Raw genomic sequence first — 26,681 nt, forward strand, 5'->3', positions numbered from 1 at the left:
CAGCATCTTCCACTGCAGAGATTTGGTTCTCAGTTTCGGTGATTAATTATTTGTGGTCATCAAGTTTTTCGTCCTGTTGTTGCAGTATTTTGGAAACGTTTTCCGTAATTTCCATAATAACCTTCCACGTGCCAGGTTCAGGAACACTGGTGTTAGCATCCAAGGTCATAGTAGCCTTATCATCACTCTGACGGTTACTTTCTGTCTCTGATTTGCTAAATTTTTTTGTGTTCCGTTGACGCATGGCTATCGATTGCTTCAAAAAGTATGCATCTGTACTCATGGTAAAGTGTGTAAAGCAAAGTGTGCACCAATTAACACAAAACATATTGAGCTCCTCCGTCAAAAATAGTGATAACTGAATCTCAAAGCATGCACCATCTGATAAATGTGACCGTTCTTTAAGCCACCATCTTAGATCTCCGGCAATGATCACCCCAGGTGTTGATTATGTGTTAAATGTTACCAGTTTTAGTTTGAATACCATTTTACGTGACATTTCTTGCCATACTGAAAGTGGAAGCAGAAAGTTTACGTTAGATTTTGAAAGCATATACTTTAAAAAAGAACTGTGACTCTAATTGCAAAACAACATCAGTCGCTCAGCATGCACTTTTAATGTCTTTAATATGTCTTAATTATATTATAAACCTCACCATTTAGTTGGGAGTGCAGTGCATTATTCTGAATGTCTGTGGTATTTAAAAGTTTCTGTTGTGTCGCTACTGGTGCGGATAGTGAAATTGCTTGCCGCTGGAGGCCTGTTACATCAGAACAGAGCAGTAAACCATGTTAGTTGTATCAACTTTACTCCACAAGAACTACATAAATGTATCCAATAACTGTTTAGAAACATCCTGGTTCAGATTAGAAGTTGCAACCGCTTCCTCTCCATTATTATCTGATTTGAGTTTAAATACATACATGTAAGAGTTTAATCACACAGAACGTGTTTTTCCATTCCAACGTTCTAATGTCCTGCTGGACCATTTCACTCTTTTGCAGCAACTCGCATGAGCACTTTCATCCAATACTGGTCATTTTTGACATTTTGGCTACTGTGAGATTTTCTTGTTTTGTTGTTTCTGGAGTGTCAGAATTGCTTGTGAAGGCTCCACCCTCCTCAGGACCTTATATGCATTTAAAGGGACACTTACAAAAATATGTCCTTGCGCACACCTAAATAGGTAAAATTTGAAAAGCTTTTGAGCTGAAATTTCAGTCACATTATGGGGACGCCAGAGATTTATTTAAAATGTCATGAAAAGTGAGGGTTAACCTTCAGCTGTGTTAATATATGACATCAGCTCTTGTAATTCCAGCTCCCTGAACAGGTGACGTTTCTCCAACATGATCGTGAATACTGTAGTGAAACGAGAGCTGCTCTCTTACACCTGCAAATCCAGTCTTGGCCAGATTAAGCAGTGTGAATAAAAGGAGAGATTTTGTGCGTGTGTGTGTGTGTGTGTGTGTGTGTGCGTGTGCGTGTGTGTGTGTGTGTGTGTGTGTGTGTGTGTGTGTGTGTGTTTGCTGGCCCATAGACACTCACTGTCCTCTCAGAGTCTCCACCTACATCTGTCCTGCTCTCTCTGTCTCTCGCTCTCTCTGTATGCGTTTCTCTCTCTCTTTCTCTCGAAGCAGGTGGATGGCCAGATTTTTGACGGTATTGTCAGTGTGTTTTTATAGCTCTCTACAGGAGAATTGACCTACTGTTAAACCTACAAAATAACCACTATTATTCTTAGGACTTAGACAAATAAGGTTAAGGGTGTATTTTGGCTTAAATACAATTTATAATCTGACAAAAGACCTGCCAGCATGCTGCTGATTATCCCAGAAAGCAGCTTCCTTTGTTGGTAAAAGATTTATGTGTACAGATTTATTCTATTTATATCATTATATTTTAGATACATGCACTTTAAGTTAAAAAAAAACATTTTAGATTAATATAAAATAGAACAATATGTCAAACAAGAACATGTGGGATTTACTTTGAAACCATTTAGAAACTAATAAATTTGACAAATAATCAATTTAAATAATAAAAAAGATTTTTTCAGATCTTTTTTTAACTTAAGAATTTTTTAAAAAACATTTTCTTTTTTTTTTTTTTTTTTTTTGGAAAATGACTTCAAATATTCTTTGTTTTAGTTACAACTTTTAAATGTTTTTATTTAATTAAAATTATTTTTAATTTAATTATTTATGTTTTTTATTTATTTTAATTTTAGATTTGTATATTATTTAATAAAATGTACACACAGAAAAAATAAAGGTCTTTTTTAGATCCATTGTATAGGATATACATTAAACAATTTTTTACTCAAACTACTTGTAAATTACACCATAATTACAAAGAAGTGGCAAGTAACACATTTTATAACATTTTCAGAACAACTGAAATAGTATTTTCTAGTAAAATGCACTACAATATTCCTTATTTACAGCTTTAAACAAATGTAAAGCATATAAGCGTAATACTTTTTTTGTAAATACGTATATAATATGCAAACAATAAAAAGTACAAGTGTTACAAATATTTACAAAGAAACACTGAATTATATTTAAAATTTGAAGGTAGAATGCCTGAAACATACAGTATTTGTAAAATGTTGTCGACAACAACTGTCTTTCATTGTTGTCTTTTTTATACAACTCTGAAATATCAGAGCAGGTTTACAATAAAATCTATAAAGAAATTGTTTCTTTGTAAACAATCCTCTAAATATTTATACTAGCAATTACTCTATCAATCCCTAAAACTTTTCTAAATTACAAATAGCATTAGTTTATATAGTGATCATAACTTTTATTTATAAACTATAGCATTACAAAGCCATTTTCTGCAGAAGTGTTTTGTTCAAATCTGCCCCTCTGTTGTTTAAAGACTGAAATCACTGTCATCACATTTGAGTTTCGTTCCAGACAAACACGAGCCTGGCTCCATTTCAGCAAAAAATAATAATAATAATAATTTAACAAAGAAGCAAGTCACGTCGAACACTGACTCAGACAAAAAATATAATTTGACAGTTAAGGAAATTATGTTAGTGTGAAACGCTTTCTTTTTCATTGCCGCTGCGCTGTTTGTTTATCTGAAAGGATGCACATTGTATCAATTTCCAGTTCTACATTCACACCGCTGCAGGCTAGAGGCCTCTGAAGTTGAGAGAATTAATTACTTTTTATTATGATTTATAAAGTAATCTATCTGTGGAGAGACAGAAAGTGAAGAGGGAGAGGAAGAAGCGCCTGCAGCAGTGTCCTTTAAACTGAATCCTGCCTGGCATTATCAGCTCCAGCAGCTCTCTCTCTCTCTTTCTCTTTCTCTCTCTCTCGTTCTCTCTATCTCTCTCTCTCACACACACACACACACATACTCACGCACACACACACACACACAGAGGAAAATAATAGATTAACACTTTACTATGTGATAGTCAGTTATATATAAATATATAGCCAACAGGCAAGGTTACAGGAATTATATTTATCAGCCATTTTTTTTTACTTTTACTGTTTAATTAAAATAAATAAATAAATAAATAAATAAATAAATAAATTCACTGTAGTTTAATTTAATACATTTCCCTTTTTTTACCTGGAACATTTTTTACATTATTCTTGTCCACTGAAAAATATTGGTGTCTTCAAAATCATTTTTTCTTCTTTTTTTAAAATTATTTGTTTAATTAATTTTTAAAAATGTTTTCCTTTTTATTGCCCTCCCCTTTGTATTCTTTGTTTAGTAATTTTTTTGTAAACAGAATGGTAAATTTATTTTCTGTGCTGATACTTGTATTTATCATGAAATATACTTAAAATGATTCTAACGTTTCTATAACATTTTTTATTTAGTTTATATAGTAAAATAGGAAAAAAAAATGAAAATAAGTATATATATATATATACAGTATATATATTAATTAAATAATGGAACATGGAAAATTATTTACATTTTGTCCACTGAACAATATAATAATGTCTCAGTATAATTTGATATTTTCTTTTTTTTTCTTTTCCATAAAATATTTTATTTACAAATTGTGAAGTTATTTTCTATGGCTGTGTTTGTCCTCTGCTGCTCATGGCTGTAGTCTGGACAGTCACAGTGCCTCAGGATGTTGTTTGCCAGCCGGATTGATTGGTAAATATTATATTCCTTCTTTCTCTCAGCAGCCATATCAGATACTAAAAAGGTTACACATGTGGAAAATATATTGATTTTTACTTAGTAATGGTAGTATGGCTGGAAATAATAGAACGCCTCTTCATTCAGTTACAGTCTTATAGGTTCTAACTGCAGGCAAGGTTATAAGAGTTATGTCATTTTGACCTGTGAAAGTATCTCTGGCTTATTTTAAAATTTTATATAAGAATAATAATAAGTGACATAAAAAATGAATGTGCAATAAAAAAGTTTTTGAATCAGTATTTATCATTTTCCTTTTCTCTTACTGTACTACTTAGATTTTGTTCTTCACAATTTTTGTTTTATTTTATTTTACCTTATTGTGTATTTATTTTATTCTAAAATTATATATAATTCCATCCATTTTATATTTTAAATTAAATTTCTAGCATTTAATTTTATTCTTCCATTATTTTAGTTTTCATTTATATATAATTTTAGTTTTCCTTTCAGATTAGGTTTCATTTTTAAAAACATGGTTGTTTCCATTAAATTATAATTTTTTTAATGTAATTATTTTTATGTCCTTTTTTTAGTTTCCCCTTTTAGTTTTTTTACCTATTCATTTGTATTTATATTTTACTTTGTTTTACACTGTTTTATTTTTAAGGAAATCTTTACAGTATGTCTGATAATATTTTTTCTTCTTGAGAAAGTCTTATTTGTTTTATTTCGGCTAGAATAAAACAAGTTTTGAATTCATTAAAAAACATTTTAAGGTCAAAATTATTAGCCCCTTTAAGCTATTTATTTTTTCGATAGTCATCAAACCATCATTATACGATTACAGTAGCCCAATTACCCTAACCTGCCTAGTTAACCTAATTAACCTAGTTAAGCCTTTAAATGTCACTTTAAGCTGTATAGAAGTGTCTTGAAAATATCTAGTCAAATATTATTTACTGTCATCATGGCAAAGATAAAATAAATCAGTTATTAGAAATGAGTTATTAAAACTATGATGTTTAAAAATGTGTTGAACAAATCTTTTCTCTGTTAAACAGAAATTGGGGGAAAAATAAACAGGGGGGCTAATAATTCAGGGGGACTACTAATTCTGACTGCAACTGTATTTAAAAACTGACAGTTGTTTATATACTAATCATTTACCTCAGATTTATCCTATGTCAAATAATTTGGTGTCAGTGCCATCTCAAAAATGACCCCATTTCTAAAATCATGCCCAACTCTGTCATTTCCATCCCTTTTCTGTGTGTGTTTGTGTTTGAGTGTGTGAATGTGTGTGTGTGTGTTTTGCACTTTCCCCACTGTGCGTGCAGTAGCCCATGTAAAGAGTCCACAGGCCGTCCTGCTGTTTGTTAGTGTTTGTGTTGTGGCTTTAAGTTGAATGTCCTAATTACAGCCGGCCGGGCAAGAGGATTGAGCCTACAATACCCTCACCACGTGCCGCCTCTGCTGATAAAAGCCAGCCTCTACCTCTCGTCGTGCTCCAATCTCCTCCGTTTGCCACTTTAATTGATGTCAGCGAGGTTATGCTAAACGTGCAGATTTGAATAATTTGTCTTGCAGCACAATAATGCTTAAGCGCAGGGCTGAATGGAAGTGTCAGGAAGCCGGCACTCGCTGTGCCCACATTCAGGGCTTCGTCCTGCCGTCATCTGATTAAAACTACACTCCTGTGGAGATGACGAACTCACAACAGAGGCTCAACATTCACTATTAGCTCAAATTACCTCTTATTACTGGAAAAAAGACAGTATTGAGGGAATATTGAGGATTATGGTGTCGAATATGACTTTATTGAGGTTTGGAGGTTATATAGCACTTGAAATGGATTCAGATGGGTTAAAGAATTCATGAAAACAGTTTGTATAATTAATGAATAATTTTCATGTAAGAGTTTTCCATATACAGTTAAAGTCAGAATTATTAGCCCCCCTTTGAATTTATTTATTTATTTTTTAAATATTTCCCAAATGATGTTTAACAGAGCAAGGAAATTTTCACAGTATGTCTGATAATATTTCTTTTCCTGGAGAAAGTCTTATTTGTTTTATTTCGGTTAGTATAAAAGCAGCTTTTATTTTTTTTAAAACCATTTTAAGGTCAAAATTATTAGCCCTTAAGCTATATAATTTTTTTCAATAGTCTACAGAACAAACCATCATTATAAAATAACTTGCCTAATTACCCTAACCTGCCTAGTTAACCTAGTTAAGCCTCTAAATGTCACTTTAAGCTGTATAGAAGTGTCTTAAAAAATATCTAGTCAAATATTATTTACTGTCATCATGGCAAAGATAAAAGAAATCAGTTATTAGAAATGAGTTATTAAAACTATTATGTTTAGAAATGTGTTGAAAAAAATCTACTCTCCATTAAAGGTAAATTGGGGGTAAAACTTCAACTTCAACTGTATGTAGTGTATATATACAAATATGTTTATTTTTGTAACACTACATATATGGAAAACTCTTACATGAATCTAAAAAACATACATTTTTAGTTTCTTTTTTTTCTTTACACTTGATTTAACTTAATATATCCCGAAACATTATATAAACATGCACACTTTTAAAACAAATATTTAGATTAATGTACTAAAATGATTTAGTCAAACATCAACAAAGATTCAAATTTTTATATTATTATTATTACAATTATTAATATTTTTTTTTTTTTTTTTTTCCTCATTTATATATTTATGTGAAAACATATGAAATTAATAATTCAAATATTATAATCATTTCACTTCTATTTTCATAACACATATGATGTTTTATTTTGTATTTTTCTTAGTCTTCTATACACTGAAAAAAAGATGTCTGCAAAATGTGTTGAATTTATACAAACAAATTAAATTTAGTAACGTTCAACTTAATTTGTTTGTTTAAATTCAGCCCAAATAAATTGTTTACAAGCAGTACCACTGATCTGAGTCAAACAGAAAAAAAGGAGGCGGTTCTATCATCTCGGTTCTATAAGCTGATTGGATGAAGGCAGATTCTAGAAAAGGGGCAGAGTTTAGACTGATAAATAATGAGAGAGTACATCATGTTATTTACCATATCAAAATGAACATTTAATACTAAAGACACAGATTTCACTTGAAAAACTACATTCTACTGTGTACTTTAAACACAATAGAAGCGCATATAATCCAGTAAGGGGTGTTTCATTTACCGGCTAGAGCTGAATATAATCAGACCTCAATTAAGCGCCTGTTAAGTCTGTCTCTTCTCCAGCTGCCCGTTGAGCCCCCTGTCGGGCAGCGTTTGGCCCTGACCCATCGCCCCGTGTCCAGGGTCACACACCAGCGCTCAGTCCCATTAATTAACACATTTCCCTCATCTTCATCCATCCTCATATCGTATATCACATGCACCACAAATGAGAACAGGGACTTTCCAATCTCGGATACGCCGTTTCAAGAGTTTAATGTGTTTCAAGTGCTGCATATTTTCCTGGAAGCGTTCGGGAGGATATTGGGCTAAATTCACTTATCTGTTTAGGCCTGCTTGCGTGCTGGGTGGGTCGAAGCCTCACCTTGATTTATTTTGTGCATTTGACCAGTGTATCAGACTTCAACAAATAGCCCATGGATGTTGTTTTGAGAGGTGCATGTGGGCTTGATTTGGCTGGCAGCGGCTCTGTGATGGACTAATTGGTTTAGCAGGTTGGGTCCTGGGACGGCCAAAGGGCACCGGGGCGTAGCGAGGCTCAACGTGAACCTGATGTTCAGGACGCTGCTTTGTTTCAGTCTGCGGATGGGGAGCATGTGGCAGGCAGCGTCTCTGGCCCTCTTTTGCTCCTTTCACACACTGCTTTTCTTTTGCCTCCACCCTTTTGAACGCTTGCTTCACACTGGGGTTTAAACGGATTTGAATGACCCTGACCTTATCCTATCATATATATACAATGGGTTCAGATTTTTTTTGTCATAAGAATATTTATTTTATTTGGTAATGGGTGTTTCATTCATGTGTGTGTGTGTGCATGCATGAATACTTAAATGTTTTTGTTGTGCACATACATGTTGTGTATATATTTATTCATATATTCTCTATCATATATTCCTATAGACAGACAGACAGACAGACAGACAGACAGACAGACAGACAGACAGACAGACAGACAGACAGACAGACAGACAGACAGATAGATAGATAGATAGATAGATAGATAGATAGATAGATAGATAGATAGATAGATAGATAGATAGATGGATGGATGGATGGATGGATGGATGGATGGATGGATGGATAGACAGAGACAGATACAGACAGACAGATAGATAGTTAGACTGAAAAAAATGCTTTTCTTATTTAGATTGTCTTGTTTCTAGTGCAAATATCTAAAAATTCTAAAATCATGAAGCATTTTAGACAAGCAAAACATAAAGTTTTGTTTTCAGAAATAATATGCCAAAATAGGTGAGTTTTTCCTTAAAACAAGTAGAATAATCTACCAATGGGGTAAGCAAAATAATCGTATTTTTCCTTCAACATAAGATTATTATTGCTTACCCCATTGCCAGATTATTTTGCTTATTTTAAGGAAAAAGTCACTTAATTTTGGCATATTATTTCTGAAAACAAGACTTTGTGTTTTTCTTATCTAGAAAATGCTTCTCAATTTTAGAGTTTTTAGATGTTTGGGCTAGAAACAAGGTTTAAAAAATCTAAGAAAAGCATTTTTTGCAGTAGATAGATAGATAGATAGATAGATAGATAGATAGATAGATAGATAGATAGATAGATAGATAGATAGATAGATAGATAGATAGATAGATAGATAGATAGATAGATAGATAGATAGATAGATAGATAGATAGATAGATAGATAGATAGATTAAAATTGAAAAGAAAACCCACATTTTGCCACATTGTTTGTCCATTTGGTACCTTTAGCATCCTTTGCTGGGTAGAATTAAAAAAATTGAGCAATAATACTGTTTATTTGATATTTTTGTGACATTTGAGATTTCTTTAGTGTCATGAAAAAAAACTTTGTGAAAATTGTACTGTTTTTACAGTATGTTTGATCAAAATAAAAAGCAGCATAGGCAAATAATACTCATTTAGAAAAAATAATAAATATTTATAAAGCACCCAATCAGAAAGAGCTTTATTGCCAGGTATGTTCACACATACTAGGAATTTGTTTTCGTGACAGAGCTTCTACAGTGCAACAGCATTACAGAGACAGGACAAAAAACAGATAATAAATATGTTTTAAAAAATAGAAGTAAGTAGCAAGTAAGTAAGTAGTAAGTAAAATCAGCATTTTACATTTCTGAAGGATCATGTATAGTATATGCTAGTTATGTTTAGGTTTTTAAAATAGCTCTTGTGACCAGTGTTGTGTTTGTATTTATGATTAATTTATGTAGCACTGTTGTCCTACGAGACACAACATTTCGTTCCTCTGTATGTCCATGTAGCGGAATGACAATAAAGCTCGACTTGACTTGATGTGACACTAAAACATGGTGTAAAATGTGGAATAAAATATATGCATTGGAATCACAGGTCTAAATTAGCTTTTGAAACAAAGCAGAAAACAGTTATTTCAAATTGTAATAACGGTTCAGTGGTCAGTGTTAGTTTTTTACTGTTAATAATAATGTTACCGTTATAATAATTTTATTGTATTTTTGATTAATTAAATGCAGCATTTATAAGCTAAAGACACTCATTTCAAAAAGACCTATTCATAAACACAAATGAAAAAAGTACTACTATCAAGTACTACTACTAAAAGATACAGTACTATCATCTATTTACGCACAGCTCTCTGAGTTATATATTTGCCCTAAACTATTTTACACAAAACAAGGACAGACCTTGTCAAGTGTCTAATCTTCCAATCTCTTGGGGCATCTTCAATAATATGAGTGTTTATTTTTTTAATCATTCATGAGGGTTTGAGACAGTGGGATGGCTGAAGGCTTCAGATTAAACTCTCCCTGGGAGCTTGTTATGAAGTAGAGCCTCAGGGTAGACAAACCCTGGCACTCTCCGAACACCCCCTTTACCCTGCGCCCGTCCCTTTTGTGTCTGTTATTCACCCTCACACTCTTTCCAGCCTAGTAAACGCTCCCTTGGGATGCAGCAATGGGGGTCGCTGTGAAGATGTTTAACCCCTATTAAGGAAGAGGCCTTGATACTCGTCTTACAGCCTATGATGAAGTGTTTACTCCCTGTCTATTTTTTTGCTGATCCAGATTCTCATTTTCTTTCCAACCTCCAGGTGATGAGCATCCTGAGCAACCCAAGCGCCGTGGCTCCTCAGCCTCAGCATGAGTTCTCCATCTCCCCCCTGCACAGCAGCCTGGAGGCCTCAAACCCCATCTCTGCCAGCTGCAGCCAGCGCTCCGAGCCCATAAAGACTGCTGACAGCCTGCCCTCCTCCCAATCTTACTGCCCCCCTACATACAGCACCACCAGCTACAGCGTGGACCCCGTCACTGCGGGATACCAGTATAGTCAGTACGGCCAGAGTAAGTGCCTCTTGCTTCTGTGCTTTTAGACAAAACGAACGGCTTTTTTGTTGAATTTACCCCTTCAGGCCCATCTGTAGGCACGAGTTGTATTGTTCATTTGTTAAGTCACTTCTTTTTTAAAAAACAAAGTGTGCTAGTTATAACTCTGGTAACACATTTTGTGATGGTCCATTTGAGTATTAGTAGATTGTCTGCTTAATATCTGTTGATACTGCTTCTTCAACAGACATTTAACAATGTCAATATATACTAACGCTAACCTTAACAATCTGCTTATAATCTAATGAGAATTAGTTGCAATGTAACTTAAATTCAACAGATGGACCATCAAAATAAAGTCTGTCCCTAACTCCTAATTTTAACTTTTTCAATTATACTTGGTTTTTCCACACTGTAAAAATATAATTTCCTCCCAAAAATTTCTTTTTTGCCGTGATCATTTTAGTAATCTAAAGAATACCTTTTTCACTATAAATAATCTTTTGTGAAGTGGAAAGGTATGTTATTTAACATCAGTGTTGGTAAAGAAATCATTTATAAGAGGAGGCCTGGACTAAGCATGGGACGATAACCAGTTTCAAGGTTTACCGCAGTTTGGAAAATTCAAAGTTTTCTGTTATACTGTCCTAAGGTGCATGTAAGTTTTTTATTATTATTATTTTTTTTTTAAAACATGTATTTCACAACTATTTTATTTAGTTTTTTAGGGCAACAGTATCTCAAGCAGAAAAGGAACCTCTACATCAAAAGCTACTGGTCCAAAATATTTTAAATGTTTCTTAAAATATGGGGGGAGTTGTTGTTTTTTACCCAGACATTTAAAAAGAACTTATTTTGGTAATCACAATACCGTGATACCGTGAAACTGCTATATTTTTATCCAAGGTTATCACACCGTCAGAATCTTATACCAGCCCATGCCTAGCCTGGACACACTGTTGGGACCCAAAATAACTTAAATAATTTAAATGTTATTACATTTAAATAGTGTTTTGTGTAGATTTAGGATTTGTCTATATTTAGGGTTTGATTAATACTGTAATGCTGGCCTCAAAGTCAGAAAGGTTATAATGGATAGAGAAAAGAGAAAGAAAAAAACAGCCAAAGGTCTAAGGCACCTCAAAGAAATGTTTCAAAAATATTTATTTTCAAGTAACACTTTAAAGTAATTTAATTTAATGTTATTTATATTTTCATCCTGATGTATTTCCAAAACCATATAACTGATTTTCAAAATAATAAAAACAAAATCTTCAAAAAAGCACCAAGAAGACCCCAATTCGTTCATTCAACGGCAATAACACACTAACTTTATGATAGAGGGAAACTGAAATTCAAGTAAAAACAAATCAAGATCATGGTTGTTAATAAGAAAGCTTTTCGATCTTTTCAGTGAATCTTCTGAGCTTGTTCACAAAACTGACCTAAATGATTCATTCACTGATCAGGTGGATCTGGTTCCCAAATTGTGACTCAGGAGCTTGCTTACTGGCTTTTAAGCTTAATGAAGGGGATGATTATCACTGAATAACAACTTAAAAAACATCTCCTTCAACACAAATTGACTTGGTGCTATTGCTTCCTGTTATTTCTATTAAATAGCAAAGCCGCAATTAATTTTTTTGCCATTTATTTGTTTATAAGCTAAAAAAACAAGCTTTAGTAAAAAAGTGTTGCTAAGTTGATTAAATTATTCACAATTCAAGTTATTTCAAATTTTGACTCATGTTAAAAACTGCATTTGGGGTGTACTGTTTCTTTAAGTACTCCCTGGGGTGCAAAACCACTGATTTACCCCACCTGTCTAATATTTCATTAAAATTCGGGGGGCAGCTTAAGGGCCCACTTTGTAGATGTGCGCATGTTTGCATGTGTTCGCCGCGACCGTGAGTGTCAGAGAGCAGATTGGGTGCTCCTCTTAGGGAAGGCAGCGCTTCAGTCTGAGCAGGATTTAAGGAGCAAACACGGCTGACAGGAGAGAAAGGCTTCTTCCTGAGGGAGAGAGGTTAAATGAGCTGTGATTACTCTCTCTGCTAGCTGTCAGCACCGGTGTCTCCTGTACAGACAGCTGGCCCACCCACAGGTATGCGAATGCTACCGTTCGCGCCGCCGTTCCCTGACAGCTTCCTTTTTGCTCTTGCTTACAGACGCTAACGTGCGGCGCTTACTGTCACACTGACAGATGTCTGGCAGCGTCCGCTCGCACCCTCGCTCTGCCCCGCCTCAACACTTCTGCTAATGACGAATAAAGGAAAGAGAGGTTCAAATAACACCTCCTCGACTACTAATCAAAGGGCCTCCGACCCCCCCCCAAAAAACAACATCAGAGACTCTTGACAAGCCAGCAGCTAATGCCAAAACGCTAATGCTAGCGTACAGAAGCCTTTTTATATCCATTAATCACAGCTGTCTGCGTCGTCATGCATTATTTTTGACATTTTGATCAAATGATCATTGTGTTTACCGCTTGTCGGAAAAGGAGTGGCTCTGGAACTCCAAAATAATAAAAAACAAAACTCAGCTAGCAAAAACTCAATCCTGACAGTTTCGAAATGCAAAGCCCTCAGGTTTAACCTCCTCCGCTCGACAGTTTCCATTTTCTCCATTTCAGCTTTGAGGATGGGGGTGGAAATGTCTATGCAAATAATTACCTGAAGGTTACAGCTAGCGCAGTGCTAACTTAATAAGCTAGCCAATTCCAGTCAGACTGTGCTGCTTTTCTGTTTGGAAAGGGAAGTGGCTAGAGGGGTTAATTGGAGCTTCCCCAATTTTTTTTGCAGTGCACCACTTCCCTCCTGTCCTTGGTTTGTCCTTAGCCCCCAAAACTCGATTGACTGTCTTTTTCCACCAATCAAACATCTCTAATGTCTTTAGCTTGCGTGTTTTAATTGAAACAGTGTGAGACAGGAGGCAGATCAATGCTGAGGTCCTGGGTTGCGAGTGGGACTCGGGGCGGCCTTTGACCCTGGATTAGCCTGCGGGAAGGAGTCGACACGTGCTCCTGATAAAGATCTCCCAGCCAAGCCAGACTCCAGATCAATCCAATGAGAGTCGTGCCCTCAGGTGCTGTGTTAGTCACACCGTTTTGTGTGCTACACCTATCTGGTGGGAATCTCACCACTCTTTCTGCCATCACTCTCCTCTCTCTATTGCATTTTGCGCAACCATACTGATACACATCTAGAGAACAGTAACAGTTTTCACAGGCGTAGAAAATCAAGTGGACTTATTATCTAAATCTACTCAGCTGAGAAAGTTTTAGTTTCCCCAAATTTATCTCCCTCTAAACATGTTCAGGCTAACTTTTTGTGTGTGTGCGTGTGTGTTTGTTTTATTATTTCAGTTTTTGATTATGGTATTTGGCGTGGCGTTTTTTTAAGGAAGATGGATAGATTAAATAGACTGCCGTGTCACAATGTGATGTTGTATGATTGAGAGTGTGGAATTCTGAGGGCAGCGATGACAGACGTAATGAGGAATGTGTTGAGGAATACTCACTGTGACAGGAATGAATGACAGTGGGGAACAGGTGCTCTGCATTCAACAGTGTGTTCGTGAGAGCTCGCAGTGATGTGAAGTGTCCACATTACAGATATGTCTGCTCTGAAACTCAAAACTAAACTCACAGCAGTCTGCTCATAAGGATCAATGAAAATAAGAATGTCTAAGATGAAGCTGTAGAACTGTTTTTTAAAAAAGGAATGGTGTTACAAACTGTTCTAAACAGTGTTGGTTTCATAATTTCATGTATTTGTTGATTTTTTTTAAATTTAAATACTTAATGCCAAAATATTCTAGATATTTTAATATACACTCACTGGCCACTTTATCAGGTACACCTTACTAATACTGGGTTGGACCCCCTTTTACCCTCAAAACTGCCTTGATCCTTCATGGCATACATTCAACAAGGTACTGGAAATATCAGAGATTTTGGTCCATACTGACATGATAGCGAATGTTGCAGCAGAAATCGAGACTCATTAGATGAGGCAACGTTTTTCCAATCTTCTATTGTACATCAGTTTCCTGTTCTTAGCTGACAAGTGTGACACCCAATGTGGTCTTCTGCTACTGCATACCTCGGTTGTAACGAGTGGTTATTTGAGTTACTTATTTTCCTCTGACCTCGGCATCAAGACATTTGTGCCCACAGAACTGTTGCTCACTGGATATTTTCTCTTTTTCGGATCATTCTCTGTAAACCCTAGAGATGGTTGTGCGTGAAAATCCCAGTAGATAAGCAGTTTCTGAAATACTCAGACCAGCCCGTCTGGCACCAATAACCATGCCATAGTTAAAGTCACTTAAATCACCGTTCCTCCCCATTCTGATACACGGTTTGAACTGCAGCAGATCATCTTGACCATGTCTACATGCCTAAATGCATTGAGTTGCTGCCATGTGATTGGCTGATTAGAAATTTGCGTTAACGAGCAGTTGGACAGGTGTACCTAATAAAGTGAGTGTATAAATAGTATAAATACTAATAGTACAGGTATATAAATACCAAAATGTCAGGTGGTGTGGTCCTGAAGTTCAAGTAAAAATCTTTAACCTTTGAATTTGAATATAGTAGGTAAAATACATACTATGGAAGTCAATGATTACAAGTTTTCAGCTTTTTTCAAAATATCTTCTTTTGTGTTTAACAGAAGAAAGAAACTCAAACAGGTTTGTGACAAGTGAGTGATGTGTAAATGATGAGAGAATTTTCAGATTTTTTGTAAACAATCCCTTTAAGACCGAAAAATAGTACCATCTTAAAACAGTAGTTTTCTGTCTCTTAAAACAGACAAATCCGTGAGTTTATTATCTTGCACATCAGCTTGACATCTCTGATAAACTAATGAGTTGTTTTGGTCTGTCTGTGCAGCTGCAGTGGATTACCTGGCTAAGAATGTGAGCTTGTCCACGCAGAGAAGGATGAAGCTGGGAGAGCACTCGGCTGTGCTCGGACTTCTACAGGTGGAGACGGGACAGGCGTATTGATGGATCTCGAACTGAACATCCACCCGTGCGTTTCACCAGCATCCCTCCATTCTTTCTGCAGTGCCCACATGTGGCCCATCTGACAAAGAGTGAACGAGACCAAAAGAAGCTAGAAAAATCACGGGCAGTCTTAGACTTTCTACCTATAGCAGCGTGAATACAAAAGCCATTCCACATTAAAACAGACACTATTGTGCTGCATCTCCTTTCTCATCCCGATCCTCTCTCTTTCACAACAAAGAGACCCTTTCAGGGCTTCATATAGAAGCCGAGGGAAAACGAGCATCAATTGTCTGAGCTCAAATCACTAAAGCCCTGCCCGTCGGCATACAATGTTTAGCACACATCGACTATAGCCGCTTGCCCATTCCAAATGGAAAATGTTGTTTATAGGACTGAAAATGATGGTATTATAATTATATTTGTTATTATAAATGTGGTTGTTCCTAATGCTGTTGCATTTACTACTATTGTAATTACTCTTTGTTTACATGTTTCATTTTTTTTCTCCTCATGCTTAGTTCCTGTTTCTATTTTAACCAAAAGGCCTTGCTTTTTAACATTACATTTCTGATGGATCAACATGGAGAGACGCTGACAGATTTGACAAACTATGATTCTCATTTAAATCTAAAACATTCCACAAAAACCTTTTTTTGGGGGGGCGAAAATACAGTCTGGGACCAGTTTTATATGGGTGGAAAGTGTTTCAGGGTGAATTAACAGTGTTATTTATGATCATTTTATCTTATAAGCATACTTTGTTCTGAAATATGACCAAATGACTTTATTTTTATTCTTGCTTTTTTTTTTTGCAATGAACACAGACTTATTCTTTTATGTGGTCACTCATGAGCCCTTGGCATTTTATGGCTTTCTATAAATTGTCCCACTAGCATCTCTGCTATTCATGGAAAGCATACATACAGTATAGTTTACAAATCATCTGAGAACTTGAAAAAGCAAGGCAGAACTGTGGATTTTATGTCAGAGGTTCAGTATGTACCAAATTGGTAGCAGTTTTTATACACGATGAGCTTAATTTGTCTCAGTGGTCACTGTAAAATAACAAATTGAAATACAACAGTATAATGAACCATCGTTTACCAGTTTGAAAAGAGAAATGGATCTGTCTGTCTTATGCCACTTCACATGATTACAGTACAAACATGTGATGATGATCCCTAAACAACAGGAACTATTAAAAATATATACACCGAGGGACAGGCAACCAAAGCTTATTGGAAATATGTGACTCTGCCTACATTTCTGAAAACCGCACAAAAACTCATCACTTCTACTGCGTTTCAAATTATGGGTCGCATTTTTAGTTCGGAACTTGATTTTTCTTATGAAAATAAACCATAGTTTTGTTATTAGTGTTTTTTGACAATGATTACCATTTGTATAACCAAAATTATATTGAAAAAAATGGTTAAACTATGGTTAATTTGGTTCACATCCCTACAAAAACATCCATCATGAACAATCATGTTAGGCTTTTAGCATATTGATATTTTAACATCATATTAATATCAAAAGGATGTCTGTGGCAAGAGCTCTTTTGAGTTTTTCTGCTGCAAGTAAATTGTTGATTCGGATTATTCATTGGCTGACCTGCAAAGACGAGAATGATGACACCTAACCTTACAACCGTCGTTTGACAAAACGTGTAAACCAATAATTCGTGCAGGCGGCTTATGTGGCTTAGAAAAAAAGGCATAGAAAAAGGTCGATATTGATACTGCTTTTCTCACATCATGGCAAACTTTCTCGATAAAACTCACCTTTTATGGCATCGGCCTTGATGAATACGAGACAAAACAGCCGCTTAAAACAGCCACAAAGCTCAGTAAAAATGAGGTAAGACAACATTTATTGTCACATTTGCTATCATTAACGGTCATTGTCAAGTTCATACCAGGTGATAAGTTAACTTTATACGCGATAAAATGACCTTTAAGCTCTATTAATCGGACTTTTATTTCATTTTTTTTGACCTGCAGTGATAAACCAAACATCCCGACAGTCACGTTTAAAATGTTGCCGAGAAAATTAAACGTTCGCACACCACAAACTAGAAATTTAGCTTTGAAATGCTACATGAGCTAAACGTGCTAAAAGCAGCACGGCATCTTTTATTTACTGTAAAGTTTTATCACACGTTTATAAAAATAGAACAATTATATCGCTCATGTTGCGTGTCAACTGAAAAGTGCAGTGAAACAGGTTACGTGGAGTTTGTAGGCAAAGTCAGGTGAGTTCAGTGTTTACATTTAATGTAAGTTATTTCAATAACTTATTTGAGTATTTCTGTGGCCAAGATAAACTGAAACCAAACTGTGCTCCATTGTCACTAGACATGCCCTAAAATGCCATTAGGCTAATATACAGGACAATACCTGAAACAAACACTTGACCATGTGCCAACATTTCCATTTAACACTTAAAATATTTTGTAGTAAATAAAAAGACAAAAAAGAAATGTGAAAAAAAAAATATGTTTTAGTGTGTAGCACTCATTTCTACTGCAAGCATCAGTCTATTTGGGATATTGAAAGCACTGTCTGTCTGGGCAATACACCTTTCCCAAATATCTTTTTGACCTCAATTTGCTCTTTTTCCTTTTTTGCGCATATGTACTTTCCTTTGATATCAGTTTTTAGCATGTGTGTATATTATCATGGCATAATTTATTCAGCTGTATGAAATACTAGCGTAGTGGGAACTTGTATTGGCATTTACTACCTTCAGCCTGTTGGTGTCTTTACTGTAGCACTGGCATATCTGTTATGGATTAAAGCTCTCAAAAAGTGGACAAAGAATCACAGATCGTTTCTTTCTTTCTTTACACCCACTTGGATCATGCAACCAGAAGTACTGATATTCAGTAACATAATAGGCTGTATTGTGATAATAAGCATGCATGTTTTTTCTGCACTCCCAAATGTATAATTATCTGATATTTAAATGTAGAGAATGCATTTTAAGAATATTCATATTGTTCTGTTTGCAGTGGTGTACAGTACATCACTCCACCAAATCCAACTTTTCTAAATCCTGAATCAATATCAGAGTTACTTTTGTAGACTGAAGGGAAATGACGTTATGCACCACAATCAGAAGGATGACATCATGGCTGAAGTATTACATTTAGACAGGTAATGTTATGTTTTTAAACCATTTTAGTCACGCAAAGCTTATGTAGATTGTGTTCTTGTTTATGAATGGGTTTAAATGCACAGAGGCGTTTTTTCAGCCACTGAAAACGTCTAATGAAAGATTGACTATTTTCAGGTTCATGGAGTATCTTTTACAGCATCGAAAATGTAGTCAGTTAAATAGACAAGCATTCATTTAGTAGCATTCATCTAGCATTCACATGTAAAAGGAGATGAAAACAAACAATGTACGAGGATCAGCGAGAACAATTGAAAATGAAAAGTCACTCGTTGTCTTGGTAACGTAAGTGTAATATAAAACGATAACAGAATATTTCAGTTTTTAGCACTTGTTTTTTTTCTGATCTGATTTTTATTTAGTTGAATAACAAAATATAAGTAAATAGTGCTGTTCTGCCTAACCAGCTTTACTGAGGTAAAGTTTGATTTATATTCGCACATTAGTTCATTTTTAACAGTGACAACTTGTGACACACTCCCACTCTAACATTACTTTGAATATTGGGTCTGAAATAGTGTGTAGGAATGACTTCAAAACAACATTAGCACTATTTAATTCACTGAGCAATGTTGTATTTTATAGTCATTGGCTGATTATATGATTTCACTATTATAGAATTAGCAAACAACACTTTTCTTATTAAGGACATAGTCTGAATGTGCAAACATAAAACCAACTTTTTCCCAATGCCAGTTTTGGAGAAATATAATTCCTGCACCGGCTGGCCTGTCAACAACTACGCTGGACAAAGTGTGTATGTGTCTCCATAGAGTTTTCTAACTAGTGAATGACATGATCGAGTGTTATATAAGGTAGGGTTGCATGGTTTACTGGTACAGTGGTAGTATCGCGATACTATGGCTCCAAAAATACTGGCGGTGCCACTGTAGTTTGTAAACGGTAGTATCGTCATTAATGGTTTATCTACAATAGATAATGTTGCATGTGGAAAAGTTACTAAAATGCTCACATGTTTGTGCAACAATAGACATTTTATTTGAATAGTCTGTGGAGACCTTTAAGGTTGCAAAATGGTGTAGAATTCACAGCTTTTATGGTAGCCTATTGCACAATTTGTAACGCTTCAGTTCGAACGCACATCTGAATCGGTTTATTTCTGTTCCTGTTAATATGATTACTTCGTGACCATGACAATCTCTTTAAAAGAACGACTCACAAAGTGAAATTTTGAATTACTTAGGATTGTTACCTGATAAGACTGAAAAAAATTTGATAAAAAACCCAAAATAACAACAGAAAACATTGAAACAATTTTTGAGCACTTCATAAAGCCTAACTTTGTTGGAAAAATGCTCTTTTGTAACAAATTTCATTCGGTATAATTTGTATCCTTATTTTAATGTATTTTTGTTGGTCAGTTATCTACAAAATAAACAAAAAGAATGAATACATTTTAGGTGAAGTGGGGTGCAAATAAGACTTTTTGGCCTTAAGGAAATTATGAATTACATTCAAGTAGGCCTATTATAACATAAAATATAGTATTTCTGGCAATTTTCTTTATAATTTGAGTTATGAATTACAGTATCGCGATACTTGGTATCGTGATACTTCAGCTGGTATAGTATCGTCAGATTAATTATTGGTATCATGACAACCCTAATATAAGGTTGTCTATTGTCATCAGATCGTCATCTATTCTGAGCGTGTTCATGACTTAAGGAGGCATGGCTTTGTATGGTAGGGGAGGGACGTAAGCTATTATGCTAACCCTAGCATTCTGGCAGATCACCTACTGCAACTTTAATTTGCCTTTGAGATATTCAGTGAAAATGTTTAGATTTTTTTGGGCCTATTATTTGTTAACGCTTTGCAATAAGGCCCTGATTTGTTAACAGTAGTTAATTAAACTGATCTGATGATGACGACAATTGCTTTTTTAATTAATAGAGCTGGTTAATAAATTAATGAATGGAGCTGAAACAAACTTTTAATAATCAAATGTTAAAAATTATGCTATTTAGAGATTGAATTATGCTATCTGTGCGTGCAGAAATTTGTAGATTTCCGCAGATTTTCAGCCCATCATTGAGTCTATTTATTTAGTTGTATGTAAATGTGTGTACATAAATATTTATTAAGTTTTTTATTTATGTTCAGTAATATCACTGATTAATATGAAAACATTGATATGATTTACTTACAATACAGTTTGTAAAGTAATAACTTATGTCTTTTAATAGATATATGATGGATATAGGGCAACGCAGTGGTGAAGTAGGTAGTGCTGTTGCCTCACAGCAAGAAAGTCACTGGTTCGAGCCTCGGATGGGTCAGTTGGCGTTTCTGTGTAGAGTTTGCATGTTCTCCCTGGGTTTGTGTGGGTTTCCTCCGGGTGCTCCGGTTTCCCCCCACAGTCCAAAGACGTGCGGTACAGGTGAATTGGGTAGGCTAAATTGTCCATAGTGTATGTATATGTGCCAATGAGTGTGTATGGGTTTCCTAGAGATGGGTTGCGGCTGGAAGGGCATTCGCTGTGTAAAACATATGCTGGATAAGTTGGTGGTTCATTCCGCTGTGGCGACCCCGAATTAATAAAGGGACTAAGCCGAAAAGAAAATGAATGAAATGAATGAATGATAGATATATTACAGTATATGAGGGACTTGCTTTGTTTACCAAATAATTGGATCTAATAGGATTTGCATTGTAAACATTAAATAAAAGTTAAAAATGTATAGTTTTTTATTTAACATATTAAGTTTTTAGTTACGATGCATCCAATATTATTCTTCATAAATCCGCAATTTTTTTTATACAATATTCTGCTCAGAAATAGCAAAAAATGTCCGCAGATTCTGTCTGGCCCTAGCATTAACTAACGTCTACTAATGGGACCTTATTGTGTATATACCTTTTTCAATTTAATTTCTCTGAAACATTTCTTCACTGTATACAATAAAAATAGTAATACAAAGCAATACAAAGAAAAATATTGAAGTAGACCTAACCTTTTTTTGACATTTTGTCAATCATGACAACTTAATAGAAAAATCTTCAGCAGTTATTGCAACGAAAATTTGATACTGTCATATGCCTAAATCCAAAAATGTAATATATGCTCATAAATGTTAAAACAACATGGAAACATTTTATAAAGCATTTCATGTTTTTACTCTGTTACGATAAATGGCCAGAATTGTCACGCAGGCTTGCTTTACCATCTACAGTAGTACAAATTTATGAAGCGCTTTTTAATCCGAAATGCTCATTTTTCTGTAATACTTAGAATCTATTGGCATTTATCATATACTCTCTTTTCATTGCTTTGATGTTGCTGTCAACTCTAATCGTGATTTAATCCCCATCTTAACAATGCAGTATTTTTTATAGCCACTTTGAAGTCAAGAGCATCATGACAGTTGTGGTGATTTAAGATACTAAAAATATCAGTTTCCAGTAATTGAGTTGCGCTGGAAGTGAATAGAGTGAAGTGTTGCAGACAGTGTCACAACAGAGACTTTTCAGAGCCATGCATTCAGAGAGGAGCCGCGGGGCCTGAGGGAATTTACAGCACTTCTTATGGGGGCACAGACTGGGCATTCAATACCAGCCTGTGTGTAATGATTTTAACAGCCCAATATGGCGAAGATGCGGAAGAGTGTCGCATCTCCACTCAGAACGAGTGTCTCTCTGATGATGGAATTATCAGTGTTTAATTAAGAACTACACATTATAAACATGGTTTGAGTGTGGCCATCTGGGGGTCATTGAATGGATTCACACAGTGAGGGAATGTTTCAGGAATGTGATTTTGCACTGAGGAATCTGCTTTATGATTCAGCTGTCCTCAATGTAATGTGATGTCATAAAATGTAATTTCAGTCATTTTTCCAATATTACTATTACGGAAGCAGCTGCTCAGATGAACAGTCAAACTTGCATTTTGGATGGTTGTGACTTATTTGTCTTTTGTCAGTTAGTTGCCAAATATTCTATTCTATTCTATTGGAAAATGGAAAGGAAAATCGTAATGGACATATCAATTAGGCTTGGGTGGTATCCAAATTTTGATACCATCAAACATCCTCTCTATTTTACCTTGGTATACGGTATTACCATGAATAATAAAAAAATTATGATATAAGGCTCAGACAGCGTCACCAAACTGTTAGCTTATGCCTAAACTGTTCAGAAACTGAATACCAAGCACTAATACTGAAACTAGGGCTACACAGTTCTAGCTAAAATGAGAATCAACATTTTTTTTTGCTTAATATAATATCAGGATTTTCTCACAATTCTGTAGATGTAAAATAAAGATTAATATGAGTAGGCTATTATTGTTTTTTAAACATATGGTAAAACAACAATAATAATATTAGGCCTATGTGTAGCTCTACTGTTGGTTAATGCTAAATTTTGTATAGACTTGGAAAGGTGCATTTGAACAGACTTTAAATATGTCCTGGTTGTTAATTCACAGTAAAGTGATGACATCAGAAGACAACTATTAATAATTGTAAAGTTGAATTATTATGTTTGACAACATTTTTTGAAAATATAATTGGCTGAATTTTAGAAAAGCTGAATTAAGATTGTGTGTAGGGTCAAATCGAGATTGCGATCTTTTTTTTCGATAAATCGTGCAGCTCTAACTGAAACCATAACAAAATAACATACACAACTTTTATTAGCAACAAATAGCAGTTTATAAAAAAGTGCAAATACAACAGCCAAACAGAATTCAATGAATATAAACATCGAGAACAGTTTTTGCAAAAAAAAAAAAAAAAAAAAAATCTCCAAAAACAAATCTCCAAAAATCGCAAGGCAAAAATACATTTTTGAGAAATAAAAATTCATTTTGCTAACAAAAATAAAGAATTCCAAAGGGAAAATTAAGTTTTGAAAAATAAAAATAAAATTTGCAAACAAGAAAGGAGCTGCAAAAAAATCAAGAAGTGCAAAAAAAAAAAAAAACTTTTCAAAGTTTTATAGGGGTTGACAAGCAAATGATGACATCGCTTAAATGGATGCAGGGCCGGGCCTGCCATAAATGCCCAAGTTTCCTTGACTCTGGCCCCTTGTCAAATCAGAGCCACAAAGTGAAACACGCAGAAATGTGAAGTGCAAAGTGAAAACAGCATTGCAAACTCACGGTTAACTAAAAAGCCAATCAAAATGAGCGTTGCAATTGACTGGATAGGTTTTGTAAAGGCAATGCTATAAAAAATGTTTTGCAAATATATAGTTTTTTTTATTGCAAATATTTTAGTTTTTTTTTTTTTTTTGCACTGCTTGATTTTTTGCAGTTCTTTTCTGTTTACAAATTTCATTTTTATTTAATTTAATTAATCAATAAAATAAAAATAAAAAAAAATAAAATTTGGGGATTTTTGGGATTTGCATTTATTTAATTTTTTTTGCTCAATACTTTATTTTTTGTTTGCAAAACTTCTTTTATTTTGCAAGTATATATGGCCCTAGATTGACTCCATATGCTTCTCGTTCAGTCGTAACCTGAAATACTGGCAAACTGCAGAAGTTCTTTTTTGAGACCAGGTCACTTGTTGTGCGACTTGTCATCTTTCCCCACCTCTCTTTCTTCTCCATGCTGTCCTGTTATCTCTCACACATACACACACACACACACACACACACACACACACACACACACACACACACACACACACACACACACACACACACACACACACACACACACACACACACACACACACACTCTCTTTAGGCATTAAATATATTCTATTTAATATTCAATCCTTGTCTTCTATATAAGTGCATTGTTCTTTATGACAGTATAACGGTATTAAAACTAATACCAATGCTATTTTTAGATACCGCGGTATACCATATTACCGCATTACCACCCAAGCCTAATAGAAATACAGAAGATACATTTTTTTATGCGTTTTTTTTTTTTTTGCAGATATTCAATATTCATGTGAATCAGCATACAATTTCTTTTTTTATTTATGTATAGAAATGGGCCGGTATAGTTTTCTGACGGTATGATAACCTTGGATAAAAATACCACAGTTTGACGGTATCACGGTATTGTGATTATTGCTCTAAAATTAGTTATTTTTAAATTGTCTGAGTAAAAAAAAAAAAAACTTTTCCCCCCATTAAACACAATACATTTTATTTTAGGAAACTTATAATATTTTGGACCAATAAACATGTCAGGCTAAACAATTAAAAAAGTATTTTATCCTTATACTCATTCACACTGAATAAAATGTAAATTATATATAAATATATGTAAATTATATATAAATATATATAAATTATATTAGAAAGTGTCTAATGGCTTGAATATGTGATTCTGTTCCAAATATTTCTATGGACTTAAACTGATAAATCTGATAACTGAATTAAAGAACTGATTTGTTTAACTGATTTATTTGAAGAAGGAAATTGCAGAATGACTTAAATATGTGATTATTTTTCAAATATTAATATGGACTTAAACTGAAAATAAGTTAAATAAGTGATTTGTTTAACTGAATTATTTGAAAAAATAAAATTAAATAAATAAAAATACATTTCAGAATGACTTCATTATGAACGGTATGTAATATTAGTATGAACACAAATGGAAAAATCTAATAAATAAAGTACAAGCTTTTACCAATTTCAATTTAGTGAATGGTTTTACCAAATACAAAAAAATTATAATATATGTGATTATTTTTCAAATATTATAAACATGACAGGTGATAAAACTGGTAATTTAATGATTATTTATTTGGTATTAGCCTACAGACAGACAAGCAGACAACATAATCAATTTAATGTTAAAAACTAACTTTCCACTGGGGCAGGTATTGAAAGAATTTCTGGGATGTGTTGTTTTCATGATAATGAGTGTTTTGGTCACTTAAACGTTGTTATTTTGAGGTAAGAACATGCCACGAGGTACAGACTGATTAAAACATGCCTGAAGAATTTCTCCATGAGCCCCCCCACCCCTTCCTATGGCTGTTATTATTATGTTTCAGAAACTCTGTAGTGTCAACCTCTCGCAAACGTAACAAAGAAAGCTCTTACAAAGCCTAACATCTCCTTAAATCCCATAATTATTCCAGGAAACATTATGTACCTGAGCCCGGGTGTCTGATCTTCACCGAAGGGATTCCACATTCCTACAATCAGCTTACACCGACAGATCGCATGATTGCCTAATAACCGGGATCGGTAAGTAGTGCGCTTAGCACAAGATTGTTACACAGAGAAGAATGTATCCCGTTGACAGACACTATTGTTCGACATATTCTGCTTATGCTCCTCTCAAATGGATTTTTTTTTAGTACAGACGTCAATAGGGTAAGACAATTTTATTTCTCCTTGCAATTCACAGGAAGTTTTCCTTTCTTAAACCCAGTCTTTCATTTGCTGTCTCCAGGCACCTAATACAAGATTATAGTCCCCCATAGTAACCCTGGCATCCCTCAACCAAGCCTCCTTTTGCCCCTCCTTGCCCCCAGACTCTAATCTTCACACTCCAGCATCACTGCAAAATTAAGCTGTGAGGGAGATGGGAGTCGCTTTAACCCTGCTCGGTCTAAAAGACTCTCAATACACTGTATTGGGGGAAAAACTCACACTTTTTCCCTAGCCATATGTCTCGCATGTCGCACATCGTCAGTTTTTTTACTGTGTCCTTCTGTGCCATTTCACCTCAGTGAGGGGAAAAAGACAGGATTTGAAAGTGAACATGTAGGTGTAAAGGAGACCAGGTATGCCCCTTTTCATAAGATGTGAAATAAATCACTGGTGTCACCAGAATGTAAGTTTCAGCTTAAAATACCCCACAGATTATAGTTTATAGCCCCTATTTTGGTGTGCAAAAAAGCATGC

General features: G+C 34.7%; 1 protein-coding gene across 2 annotated transcripts in view; it reads left to right on the forward strand.

Annotated features, from left to right (window-relative positions):
* Positions 1–16,276, forward strand: part of pax7b (paired box 7b) — an 80,618-nt gene extending 64,342 nt beyond the window's left edge. For both annotated transcript variants that reach the window (XM_056449066.1, XM_056449067.1), the window contains exons 8-9: positions 10,406–10,655; positions 15,535–16,276. In XM_056449066.1, the coding sequence (XP_056305041.1) occupies positions 10,406–10,655; positions 15,535–15,650 (366 nt within the window). In that variant the 3' untranslated portion in view covers positions 15,651–16,276. The remainder of the gene's footprint in view (positions 1–10,405; positions 10,656–15,534) is intronic.
* The last annotated feature ends 10,405 nt before the right edge of the window (positions 16,277–26,681 follow it).

This window comes from Danio aesculapii, chromosome 23, assembly GCF_903798145.1.
Source record: "Danio aesculapii chromosome 23, fDanAes4.1, whole genome shotgun sequence".
Classification (NCBI taxonomy): domain Eukaryota; kingdom Metazoa; phylum Chordata; class Actinopteri; order Cypriniformes; family Danionidae; genus Danio; species Danio aesculapii.